General features: G+C 35.8%; 1 protein-coding gene across 2 annotated transcripts; it reads right to left on the bottom strand.

The window, feature by feature from the left end:
* Nucleotides 1-745: 745 nt before the first annotated feature.
* Nucleotides 746-11,235, bottom strand: LOC107592123 (WD repeat-containing protein mio-like). 2 transcript variants are annotated; one of them, XR_001609943.1, is made up of 12 exons: nt 11,146-11,235; nt 8,574-9,910; nt 7,442-7,540; nt 7,024-7,278; nt 5,088-5,257; nt 4,345-4,410; nt 4,105-4,263; nt 3,006-3,158; nt 2,130-2,334; nt 1,912-2,041; nt 1,362-1,523; nt 746-1,238 (listed from the first exon to the last, which is right to left on the bottom strand). XR_001609943.1 is itself a non-coding variant. In XM_016281508.1 (11 exons), the coding sequence occupies exons 2-11, from the start codon at nt 9,877-9,879 to the stop codon at nt 1,433-1,435; spliced, it is 2,634 nt and encodes an 877-aa protein (XP_016136994.1). In that variant the 5' UTR covers nt 9,880-9,910; nt 11,146-11,235; the 3' UTR covers nt 747-1,432. The 2 variants fall into 2 exon arrangements, 1 of the variants encoding a protein (XP_016136994.1); XM_016281508.1 differs by having other exon boundaries at nt 747-1,523.
* Nucleotides 11,236-14,056: the final 2,821 nt, after the last annotated feature.

Here is a 14,056-nt window from a genome sequence, read left to right as displayed (position 1 = left end):
TTAGCACAACAAACTCAATGGCTTTATTGTCATGAAAATGTCACAACACAAAAAAAACTTTTATGGTCCTAAAATATAGTTCCAAGATAGGCTTTTCTGGGCGAACTATGACTCAGACATGTTCGTACACCATTTGTATTTATTTTTTGCAGTAAGTAAAGATTTTAAACTTGATCTAAACAGTTTATCTCTTAATTTCTGCTATTGCATATCTTCATCGTGGTTCACTAAACTGAAAATCTGTATTAATCTCATTGAAACAAACAAAATGGTTGCATAAAGGAAAAACAATACTGCATTCAAAACTCCTTCAAAAAATGTTTTAATAACATTAGTCCTCAATGGAAGTTCATTTTGCTTTTCAAAAAAATACAGACACAATCATTTAAATAGTTAAGATGTTAAATTTGCATTGATTGTGCAATAAATTAATGTAAGCACTACAAAACAGCATTACCTTTGGATCCAAAAATGCAACACTTAGCCATAACTACACTCTAAAAAATGCTGGGTTAAATACAACCCAGTGCTGGGTAAAATAGGGACAAACCCAGCAATTAGGTTGTTTTGAGCCAGCGGTTGGGTTAAATGTTTAACCCAACCTTCTGGGTAGTAACCCAACCGCTGGGTCAAAACAACCCAATTGCTGGGTCTGTCCCTATTTTACCCAGCACTGGGTTGTATTTAACCCAGCATTTTTAGAGTGTAATGTTAAACCTACATATTTTAAACAACAAAAATCAGCAAAAAAATCACTTTGTGTTATGTGTTAAAAGGAATTTTTAAAACAAACTGAATAGATATTTGACCACTTTCCAGTGAAGATCATTTGACTGTATTGTAGATCTCTGAACAAATTAAATTTTCATCAGCTGACCCGAGGTTCAGTATGGTGTGGAGTAATATGCAATAAATACATAATAATAAAACAATATGAATCGCTAAACTCAAAGGCAAATAGTTGAAGTATTTATGGACCGTGTGAAAGCACTTTCTAAGATATAAACAAAACATTCCTGACATGCATTCAAACTACTCAGGTTGAAATTATTGTGGTATCTCTTTCCCTGTCTCTAAAGTTGATACTGAAATAGTTTTATTCATAGAATCTCCTGTTACTGGACCACGAATGCATAGGTCAGACATTCACATGGATTCCTTCTCGAGAAGGTTGGACGTCTCAGGACACACAACTGCCCGCGGGTGGGTGACTTAATTATGGGTAACTGCTTTAGTTCCTGTGACAATAGAGCACCTGTCGCCAACTTCAATACCAGTGAGGTGTGCAGATCACTTCAGAAAAGACACATATGCTCGTCATTAACTTCTGAAACTGTGAGAACTTCGCCATCACCACTTACAGAACTAATGTTGGTAGCTGGTTTCTAGTCATTTGGGAGATTTAAGTTGGAAAACAAAGGCAGAAAGGCCTTTATACACTATCAGAAGGCACCAGGTTGCCTGTGGTGTCCAGCTGCATGCATTTACAGGTGCACGCCGACACGGGACACTCACTGTGATCTCTGAAAGAAAAGACAATATAATGGCACAGAAAATGTTATACTTAATACTATAAACCACCGTTCAAATGTTTAATGTTTTTGAAAGATGTCTTTTAAGGCTGCATTTATTTGATTCAGTAAAAACAGCAATATTATGAAATATTAAACTGTGATGCATTTTTTCCATGATTCTCTGATGAATAGAAAGTTCAAAAGAACAGCATTTTTTTGAAATCGTAATCTTTTGTAGCATTATAAATATCTTTACTGTCACTTTTGATCAATTGAATGCATCCTTTTTGAATAAAAGTATTTGTCTTTTTAAAAACCCAAACTTTTGAACAGTAGTGTATTTGTATTTATAAGGTCATCGAATAAATGGCACAATATGGGTGAATATGACTCTTACCTAAACCAGCTGAGCATGTGACCTGCGTGACCACCATGCCGGCAGTTGTGGCACCAGGTGAACCAGTTATTGAACTGTGCGAGTTTTTTGTCTCGTGTGAGATCAGCTTTCTCATCTGCTTTTCCTGTGCCTGATAAGACGGACGAGACGAGTGAACTGAATATGTTTACATTATGGTATCATAATTGAAGAAGAACTTTAAATGATCCGTCTGTTACCTGGGCAGCTGGACACAGGAGTGCCCATGTTCATTAAGCAGAGGGCACAGCGTGGAAGTGGTTTACGACAGCCAGGGCAACTGGTGACCTTTGACTTGGTGGGTGAACCGCTGACCCCATACTGACTGAATCCACGGCCCTGATGAGGCATCGCTGAGCAGCTGTATGATATAGACTTTCCACAGAAATTACAGCTCACAAACACCTGCGCAGAACATATGTACAGGAATCAGGACAAACAAGAAAAAGAAACAAATTATTATCAGAATTAGTAAACAAAGACAAACCGCAAGATTAAATATGCAACAAAAAATTATATTTAAATCATGATATATATTAAATAAATATCAAAGCTAGGGATGCACCAATAAATATTTTTATGTCTATGCTCATAAACAATATTATAAATCACTACAATATTGCTACAGTATTTACAAAATTTAAAAAATCTAGTTTTTGTTTTATCCAGCTGTATTTACTCAAACTTATAACATCCAAGTGAAAGATATAACACCAACACGTCAGAATTATTATTTTTTTAAATAAAAAACACAATCACTGAGATGATAAAGTTCTAAGTTGCACTGAGTAAATACAGCTGGATAAAACAAAAAAAGTCTTCATTTTAGGCTGCAAAGCAACAAAATGTGATTATTTTAAAGAGGGGTGATTCTTTTCTATACCTACAGTGTATATATATATATATACACACACAGCTAGCTATACATGTCGGTCAGTATTAGTGATTTTTATAAAATTATCGAACAGATTGATTATTTTTTTCACAAATCACTAATACTGATCGATATAAATTCATCAGTGATTATATCATGCATGCAAAGCTTAACAACTGGCAGAAAGAAACTTGATTCTAACCTGTGGAAGTGGTTTAGAGCTGGGATCCAATTTGCTCCTATGAATGTCAAATTCAGCCCGTTTATGCCAAAACCTCCAGGCATCCAACAGGTTGCGATAGTTCTCGATCCAGCACTGCACCCGAGGGTCCTTCAGCACCTCTCCTGGGGAGCCCTGCCACAACAAACAGCACACAAATCAACATTTAACACACTCATCTGGAAACTGTGAGGCAGACCTGAATCCACATCAGTTTTCCTGGTTTAACAACACACAGTCACAATTATTTTTCTTCTCAGCATTTCTCCTCTTCTCTAGCTTGCTTTCTAATCTAGTTGTCTAATAAACCTGCCATTGTATATTACGTATATATGTTGGCTCTTTGACAAATTGCTTTTGCTCCTCTTTTGTAAGTCGCTTTGGATAAAAGCACCTGCTAAATACATAAATGTAAATGTACACAAATTAGATTCATCCTATCTATCCATCTAATGAACATCTTAATTTGTTTGCATTTTCCTTTTTATTCCTTCTGTAATATACACCACCGTTCACAAGTTTAGGGTAAGATTTCTCTGACAGAAATTAATACTTTTATTCAGCAAGCATGCATTAAATTGATCAAAGGTGACAGTAAAGACATTTCTAATGACATTAAAAAAAATCTATTTCAAATAAATGTTCTTTTGAAATTTCTATTTATCAAAGAATCCTAAAAAAGAAAAACTATCACGGTTTCCACAAAAATATTAAGCAGCACAACTGTTTTCATCACTGATAATAATAAGAAATGTATCTTGAGTTGAAAATCCTTAAATTAGAATGATTTCTGAAGAATCATGTGACACTAAAGACTGGAGTAATGACGCTGAAAATTCAGCTTTGCATCGCAGAAATAAATTACATTTTAAAATACATTCAAATAGAAACCAGTTATTTTAAACTGTAATAATATTTCACAATATTACTGATTTTACTGTATTTTGTACTCCTTTCAACAACATAAAAAAACTGAACCGACCCTAAACATCCATTTATCCATCCATCCACTCGAGAGCAGATCATTCTCTTATGTAGATGTCTTTATCATGTATTGTTCTGTTTCTGGACATTCACTTACTTTGAGCATGCAGAAACTGGCCGTCTGCACGTCTCCGGTTCGGTCTACATAACTCTCCATAAGATCTACACCATCTTTCGTCAGTCCTGTCAGCAGGATGCCCTCCAGATTACCAGCCTCCTTCATCTCATTGGTCAGCTTGTCTATGTAACGAGGCAACTTAAGGGAGAAAAAATGACAGTATATTATTTAGTGCGCATCAATGAGACCTGGATAAGCTCAGGGGTGAGCGGGTCTTACCTGAGCATCATTTAGAAACATACATGCAAATGCCACCCGGTCCCTAACAGCCACACGACTCTCATACTAGAAAACAGAGAACACATTTTTTATTAAAGAACTGACCTGAATATACAGTAATTACAATTGCATATTGTAAATTCATTGCAACACTGAATATTCATTTAAAGGGTTAGTTCACCCAAAAATGAAAATTCTGTCATTAAATACTCACCCTCGTGTTGTTCGAAAACCCGTAAGACCTTCGTTCATCTTCGGAACTCAATTTAAGATATTTTTGATGAAATATGAGGGCTCTCTGACCCTCCTATAGACAGCAAGGTAACTACCATGTTCAAGGACCAGAAACGTCCACACACGCTCGCGTCATGATACTTTCGTGAACGCGTGTCCACAAGTGAAGCAGTACAGACGAAAATGTGGAATAAAGTCGTTATTTTTGTTTTCTTTGCGCAAAAAAGTATTCTCGTAGCTTCGTAACTTTACAGTTGAACCACTGATGTCACACGTACTACTTTGTCGATCATCTTGGTACTTTTCTGGACCTTGCACGTGGTAGTTACCTTGCTGTCTATGGGAGGGTCAGAGAGCCCTCATATTTCATCAAAAATATCTTAAATTGAGTTCCGAAGATGAACGAAGGTCTTAAGGGTTTCGAACAGCACGAGGGTGAGTAATTAATGACAGAATTTTCATTTTTAGGTGAACTAACCCTTTAAGCACAATACATTTTATAAACATACCAAGACCGCATCATAGGCACCAGGTTCACTGGTGAGGAAGGCAAACATGATACACAGGTACGGCTTCTTCAGCTGGAGTCTGAGAGAGCTGCACATCTCTCTCCACAGGGAGTTTTTCTCATCAGTGTAGCCCGACAGAGCCATGGCCACCACGTTCAGGTTCAGATCACCTGAGCACAACATAAAGGAAACAGAAAACAAGATGCATTTGTATATTTCCAAGATCAAGGTTATTATAATTAACTAAATATAAAACCAAGAAAAAACATTTGTTACTTAAAATAAATATTAACTGAAATAAAATTAAATATATAAAAAAAATATAAGTTTAGTAATAAGTTTAACTTGAAGTACTAAAAGAATAAAAACTAAAGCTAAAAATAAAAAAAAAAATATATATATATATATATATATATATATATATATATATATATATTTAAAAATACTCACCCAAACCAACAAAATGACAAGAATGTTAATATGTAAAATGTATGTGTGTGTGTGTGTGTGTGTGTGAGAAAGAACTGTGTGGAACTATTGTGTTCTAAGGAAGAAAGAACAATATATGACATTTGGATGAGTGCAAACAAAACACAATGCAAAGACAAAAGCCTTATGGCAGTAGGTGTAGAAAAAACCCACACCCATTGTAAAGATTATAAAAGATTAGATCTTTTTCCCAAAGCCAAAACAAATGATGCTTTAAGCCCAAACATCGGGCAATTATGAATAATAAACATACAGCCCCATATGCTGTATGCATCTGCGGCTTTAGGGCTTTTAATATTAAATGGCTATCATTGTGTAATGTAAGCCATGCTTTTGTCATTTTGTCAGTATATAAAGGACAATTTTGATTGCAAACAGGCAGCCGATGGCGTGTTTCTGTCTTGCCTGGATTTCACACAGTCCTTCTAACATTCATCCAAATGTACAGAGAGGACAGGACTTCCTGTAAATCCTTAGGGGAACATGAACATCTATCTCTCTATATAAACAAGTTATTCAAAATTGTTCAGATGTCATCTCCAATTTAAATGACTCCCTAATAGAGATAAATTATATATCATTATCAGCCACTAGAGGCATTTTTATACAGATATCAGGGCTTATTTTCTCCAGTTCATACCTTGTACACTCATTATGTATCTAGTTATGCATCTTTTACGGTGCATTATATTTTGACACATATTTTGATGTCAAATTACAGACTGGAGTTTTAGTGTGAACACTAGTAAAAACAGTAGCAAATTAGCACATTTATAAAATTGGTCATAACATTATTAAAAAAAAGTATGGCATCTGTTTAAAAAAAAAAAAAGATTTAAAAAAAACCGTGTCCAGGTAAGATTTCTACCAAAATTAAGAAAAGAAAAAGGAAAATTTACATTTAAAAAAAAACAACAACCTCGTGTCATTTTCATTTAAAGTTGAATAGCAACCAAAAAAAAAAAAACTAATAAATAAAAATTAATAAACACTATATGGACATGTTTAAAAATAATAATAATAATGAAAATTATTAAAACTTTTACTAAAATTAAAGTGAAAAACAAAATATAAAAATAAATGCAAAATATTAACAAAAACTAGAATAGTATATTTATGATATTTAAGTAGCACTGAGATGTTCTCTCTCTCGCTCTCTCTCTCTCTCTATATATATATATATATATATATATATATATATACTGTATATACAGTACAATAATAAGAACTATGGAGGAAAATGCTTACTTGATATGAAAATAACATCACTGTGCAAAAAAATCTTTAAAATATGCTTAATTTTTGCTGCAAAATATAATTCAATTTGTTCCCTTTAGATTTTGGGGTAAGAAAAGACAAGGGCCTTTTCTTGGCATGTTTTGTGAGATTGTGAGTTTTATAGTCACTGTCACTGGCAGCCCAATGTTCCTCCAGTCCAGTCACGTACCTTTCTCTGCTGAAGCTCCTTTGTTAAGAATCTGAATGGCTCGACGGATGTCCAGGTTAAAGAGGGCAACAGCAGCGGCTCTCTCCCACTCGCCCTCCTGCTCCAGAGACTTCAGGAAGGGCTCCACATCGATGTCGGGCCCTCGACCGATCCAGCCACACAGCTGCAGGGCCAGACTGCGCTCCTCGCTGTGGTACCGCGGTACATCGGTCTGCCTGTCTGAGCCCGACCAGCAGCGCCGTGTCTCTGTAGTGCCTGAGAGAATGAGATTTCTTTAGAGGGCCTCCAGTGACAGATACCATGAGGCTGACTGAGGCTTTTAGCAGATGTCTATGAGAAATACTTCTACTGTACAGAGCAATAATACACAATAATGTTCACAGAAAATGTGATCGGATATTGTGCCGTTCGCACTTACCAGAGCTGGACTTGACAATGTTTTTGATGCCTGAGTAGATGAGCGACTGTTTATTGCTCTGTTGCTTCTGCTCCACATTTTCAGTGTACTGCTTCATAAGTAAAACTTACATAGGAAATATAGAGATATCAAATAGAACAACACCATATAGACAAGAATATGACAACAAAAAATGAACCAATCAATCCATGGATTTACAAATAATACATTCATAAGAATCATGAATATTCTCAAAAGAATTTAATGTTAATTCAGTTCTTAAAATTGATTTCTTGATGTTTAACAATGTCCAGTTTCAAGTGAAATTACAGTATATACATATATATATATATATAATGCTGTTCTTTTTAACTTTTTATTCATCAAAGAATCCTGAAAAAAGTATCGCAGGTTCCTTTTTTTTATATAGATAATTCTAATTCTAATTAGATAATTCTAATTACATAATTCTAATAATAAATCAGCATATTAGAATGATTTCTTAAGGATCATGTGACACTTTATACTGGAGTAATGGCTGATAGAAATTCAGCTTTGCATCACAGAAATAAATTATATTTTAAAGGATATTAAAATATAAACCATTATCTTATATTGTAATAGCATTTAGCAAGATTACTGTTTTTTTCTGTATTTTTGATCAAATAAATGCAGCCTTGATGAACATAAGAGACTTCTTTAAAAAACATTACCAGTCTTACTGATCCCAAACTTTAGACCAGTAGTCTATTATTACTACTATAATTATTATTGTCTATTCAAAAGTTTATACATAGTCATATAAATAATAAAATAAACCATATATTACTACTACTAATAATAATAATAATACAATTATTATTATTATATGTAAATAATAATTCGATATAATACATATTGTAACTTATAATAATGATTATATATATATATATATATATATATAATAGTAATAATACAATTATATATATAATTAATAATGTAATATATTTTATGTATAATGTTATATTATTATATGAGTCAAGTAAATAGCAAAACATCCTGAAACAACGAGAAATAGTTTGTTTTTTAGGTAAAAATTCAACAATAACTTTGACATATGCTTTGAAAGGTTCAATCGTCTCCTGTAATGCTGCAGCGCTGCAGTGAAGGATATAATGGAGCGTGTACCAGAGCGACCTCAGATGCGGGTCGTCTCCTCCGGCCAGCACGTGGTTCCTCCACACCTGGACGGTGTCGTGGCCGTAATGCAACTGCGCCCGCTCCCTCATCTTAGTGGCGATGTCCTTTTCAGCAGCGGCCACCCCCTGACCGGCGTCCTCCGCGCACTCGTACAGGTGCCGCCCGCACGCCCACATCAGCGCCGTGGTGGAGCTCCAGGCCAGCGATATGCGCTCGAAGACCGTGAAGTCATTCATGACCCGGTTGGGTGACACCACCACCATGCGGTTCTGGGCGGACGGATGCCAGGCGAAGCTGCTGATGATGCTCTCGCTGCAGGGCTGGACGCTGCGCTCGATGATGGTGGGTTCAACCTCGTCGCCGAACGGCATGGGCGTGTGTTGCATGTCGTACAGCCGGATAATGTTGCTGTCCCGCGTGAGCGTGGCCAGCAGGCCCATGCGTGTGGGACACCATGCCACTTTAGTCAAAGGCTTGGGCTGCTCGGTCAAAGTAAAGACCGGCTTCTCGAATTTCCGCAAATCCCAGATGGCCACCTGGCCTTCGAAGAAGGACGCAACGCGATCCTGAAAGTGAGGATCCACCGTTACACCCTGGATGGCTTTGGTGTTCACAAATGTCTTCTGGCTGGTGTTGCGGAGGTCAAAGATGGCCAGATTTCGATGCATCCCAGCCAGGAGTAACTTTTGATGGTCACGAGGGAGCCAACAAAGAGAAAGACATGCATCGTTCTGACCGAGCTCGTACAGCGATTTGGTCACCACCAACCCAGAGTCCACGTCTCCAGACAGGCGAACCTTCTCAGCTGGAACCGCTTCAGAAGAAAATTTACTACTTATGTCCCATATGAGAACGGAAAAATCAGCCCGATGTTTGTCCAAACCAGCCGCCAGCCAGTTACTGTCCACCGGGTTCCACGCGAGTGTATTGCATTGTCGGGCGTGCTTGGGTACAAACTCTTTACCCACCAGCTCCTTACATTTGGAGTTATGGCTCTGTCCCAGACTAGTCAGGACGACTCGGCCGTTGGCCTGTCCCACAGCCAGCAAACACTCCGGCTCATGTTTGGGATACCAGGCCACGCATTTCATATACGGGGCGTCGGAGTTGATGGCCAGCAGCGTAGCCGTGGTCTCCTCTGATAGCGGAAGGGCGCCAGCTTTGGTCTCCGAGTTTCCTGCAGGTCCGATCCGATACAGACTGAGTTCAGTGTCGCAGATCACATAGCGGTCTGCGTGATGGGGAGACCACAGGATATCTGGCTTATAGCCGCTCGACATGGCAGGACAGTGGTTTCTTCAGTGCAGATACCTGTAAATGATAAAGAATCTTATTTATAAAGCACTTATACATCACGCCTATCAGCAATACTTGGATTAATTCATATATTTATAGACATACTACATATTATTTGTGACCCTCATGTTCCATGAAGATATTTTGTAAATTTCCTACTGTAAATATATTAAAACTTAATTTTTGATTAGTAATATGCATTGCTAAGGAATTCATCTGGACAACTTTAAAGGCGATTTTCTCAATATTTCGATTTTTTTGCACCCTCAGATTCCAGATTTTCAAATAGTTGGATCTCGGCCAAATATTGTCCAATCCTAACAAACCATACATCAGTGGAAATGTATTCAGCTTTCAGATGATGTATAAATCTCAATTTCAAAAAATGACCCTTATGATTGGTTTTGTGGTCCAGGGTCACATATATAGGTGTGTATATTCTACATCATAATATAATAATATAATCTACATAATATAATTATATCCTTAATACAAAATGTCATTGTTATGTAATAAAAAGTCATAGAATAAAATAAAACATACATTAATAATAATAATAATAATAATAATGAAAGAACTATTCTTTTTATTTTCATTTATTATGTGACTTTTGATAATAAATAAGATTTAATTAAATAATACTATAATCATAATGTTGTACATTTAATTTGGTTATTAATTTTATAATTTTTTTATTATTGTTATTATTAATATTATTAGTTTAATGGTTATATTCTTATATATATATACAAAAAAAATTCCCTTTATGATTTCATAACTCATACATCAAAGGATTAAAACAAACATTAAAGTTGCACAAAAAATTAAAGGTAATGAAAACAAATGTTACCAAGACATTACCAAAGTTAAACCAAAGCCAAGAGAAAATCCAGGTTGATTGTTAAAGCCATAATGTGTTTAATGTGTTGAAATAAACAGTAAATAAATAAGCAATAAAATCATTAATAAGATCCATTCTACGCCTCAAGAAGGAGTTAAGATGTAAATATTAAATAACTGAAGAGAAAAATAAAACGGTCTTTTTGCTAAAGAAGTAAAGAGTGCAAATGCGATGTAATGTTCTTATCACTTGATTTGAATAAGCCAGTTAACGCTAAACTAACCCTAACTAAACCGGAAACAGGTACTGACAGACGCCAGTCACAATATGAAGACACATAATAAACCATGCTTTAAAATATAAACAGATGGCAGCTGTGCTCATGAGCGTTTGATAAATATAAACTCACATTTGACGTGCAAACATGCTGAAGTTTGTTTGGGTAGCGTGAAGTCGGAAGCAGTGCAGATTGTAAACACAACGTGACAGAAATACAAAATAAAAGTCCCACTTCGTCTAATGAATATAACAGACATCGACGAGCAGAGAGGAACGAGGATCATATTCATACAGTAGGAGAACTCAACCTAATAACCTCTGTCTCAACAGTCAAGTCTTCCGGGTAAAAACACAAGATAAACAAATTCATCTATAAAAATCAAACGCGTGAAATACAGATATGGAAGCCCATTTGCGCCACACACACACACACACAAAATAATCATCTGGTAAATCTTAATTATGGCATAAAAAGTCAATTTTTATGAGATTACAAAATCAAAAATATGACAGAATAAGTCATAATTATGAGAAACGTCTAAATTATGAGATAAAAAGCCATTATGACATGAAACGTAGAATTATGTCGTAACTTACGTATGTTCTAATTTTCATGTCAATTTCGACTGTATCTCATGATTTAATTCCCTATAGTTTCATATTTTTATATCAAAATGATGAATTTTTGTCATAATTTGGACTTTTTATGTCACAGTTCTGACTTTCTATTTATGAATTAGTCTCATAATTTCAACTTTTTTATCTGTTCTTATGTGGTGGAAACTCTAAATTGTAATTTGAAAACTTCACTGCCCTCTACAGCTGAAAAAAAAAAGGTTTATTCATGCAAAGTTTAATGATAATGTTAATTTTATGTGAATCTCAAACATTTTTGGGGGGGGGGGAAGATCACAATTTAGGTATCAGGTATCCAAGGGCAGGCTTTAAGATGGTTTAGATCCTACCTGTCCGATCGCTACCTATCGTTGACATGATTGCAAAGATATTATTTAAACTGAGCTGGATGTTGACATCACTGAATTCAATGATGAACTGTCTTTAACTGAAAAATGAGTGTTTACTATTGTCATTTTGCATTATTGACACTATTTTCCTAATTAATGCTGTTCGGTTGCTTTGTCACAATCTGTATTGTTAAAAGCGCTATATAAATAAAGGTGACTTGACTTGACAATAACAAACATAAACAGCTTATTTTGAATGAATGATAAGTGAAGGTTTTTTACTGACTTCTTAATGCTCAAACTGTTTGTGTATTGTCTTCTCGTCCCAACAAGTCTCCTTGTTCTCTCATCTTTTATATACGACAAGTCTTTCCATGCACATCACAAGAGAAGAGGTCCTGCAACACATGGTTGTTTAAAATAATAATAATAACTGTTTCTCAAAAATTAAATGCTAAAAGTTTGGAACAACGTGAGGATGAGTAATTAATGGAATATTTTGGGTGAACTATCCCTTTAAAAGTCTTGGAACACTTCTGATGAGTCACATCTCAGGAGGTTCCTACATGTTTTCCAGATTTCAAGAGGGTGCCGTTTATAAGAACTTGTTTAAGGAACAGAAGCTTTTGGGGAAAATTGTATTTTCCTCCAAATAATCTCTCAGCATTCATCTCCAAAAGACATAAACATGAGAAAAGAGTAGATTGCTTAACTCCAAAATATCTAATAAAGCATATTTATTATATTTTATACTATAATACAACAGGTATACTATAAATGCATTTCATTATATTAGTGTGAGCCTAATTATATAAATACCCCCCCCCACACACACACAGTTATGGCTGTCTATAGAGTGAGTGAGTGTGTGAGTGTGTGTGTGTGTACCTGGTATTTATCACGTTATATGTCCCCACAAGGATAGTAATACTAGTAAATTTTGACCTTGTGGGGACATTTTTGAGGTCCCCATGAGGAAACAAGCTTATAAGTCATACAGAATGAGTTTTTTTGAGAAAGTAAAAATGCACAAGTTTCCTGTAAGGGGTAGGTTTAGGGGTAGGATTGGTGTAGGGCAATAGCACATACAGTTTGTACAGTATATAAACCATTACGCCTATGGAATGTCCCCATAAAGCATGGAAACACAACAATTAAATTAAATGCATTAGTCTTATCCCAAGTTGTCTCATCACATCATGATCACTGTGGTCTGTGGCTGTTTCCCCACCCTGCACTTATGGAACGTGATCTGCAGATCGCTCATAATCCTATGCTAATGTACACATATAAAGCAGTGAATCCAGGCTTGCAGGATATTATTCTGTTTCTGAGGACGACTTTGTACAGTGGGATTAGAGAAGAGACAGAATAGCTCAGATTGACTGGGTCAAGTCTTTCAGAACCCACATTTTAACAGGCATCTAGCAGCCTAAAAATGTGATATCCTATATTGTATTATTAGTGCTTATTGCATACAGGCATTTAGTTGAAGAATTGTTAAAGGAATAGTTCATCCAAAAATTGCTGAAAATGTACTCATCCAAATTTAGCATTACATCACTTGCTCGCCAATGGATCCTCTGCAGTGAATGGGTGCCGTCAGAATGAGAGTCCAAACAGCTGATAAAAACATCACAATAATCCACACCACTCCAGTCCATCAGTTAACATCATGTGAAGTGAAAAGCTGCATGTTTCTATGAAACAAATCCATCGATGAAGAAACAAACTCATCTACATAATTTTTTGGTGAACTATTCCTTTAGTAAAGTGAATGCAGTGCAAGACCAATTTCAACATATTTCTTCATTATTTCACCAGGGTCTGAAAGGGCCTCCAGGAGACCAGGGACATGAGGGTCCAGCAGGACCTAAAGTAGGATCATATCTTCCATTTCTTCAGTGAGACGTCTGTGACTGATATTTGTGTCTTAAATAGAGACGGAGATCTGGTGGTAAAGAATGACATTTTAGAGATGTTTCCATGTCGGTTTAAATGCAGATCTTTTGCCTTTCGTGTTTAACAAAGAGTGCCTTGAAAATCTGACAAATATATAATAGCACATTCAAACGC

Source organism: Sinocyclocheilus grahami, unplaced genomic scaffold (assembly GCF_001515645.1).
Source record: "Sinocyclocheilus grahami isolate Dianchi unplaced genomic scaffold, SAMN03320097.WGS_v1.1 scaffold150.1, whole genome shotgun sequence".
NCBI classification, from domain to species: domain Eukaryota; kingdom Metazoa; phylum Chordata; class Actinopteri; order Cypriniformes; family Cyprinidae; genus Sinocyclocheilus; species Sinocyclocheilus grahami.
This window is presented reverse-complemented; position numbering and strand designations above follow the sequence as displayed.

Excerpts from the sequence above, each read along its gene's own strand:
- LOC107592123 (XM_016281508.1), bottom strand. The coding sequence starts at position 9,879 with ATGTCGAGCGGCTATAAGCCAGATATCCTGTGGTCTCCCCATCACGCA. Across the intron at positions 4,411-5,087 it reads GTGCCTATGATGCGGTCTTG|TATGAGAGTCGTGTGGCTGT; the intron begins GTATGTTTATAA and ends TCTGTTTTCTAG. Across the intron at positions 2,042-2,129 it reads TCCTGTGTCCAGCTGCCCAG|GCACAGGAAAAGCAGATGAG; the intron begins GTAACAGACGGA and ends CCGTCTTATCAG.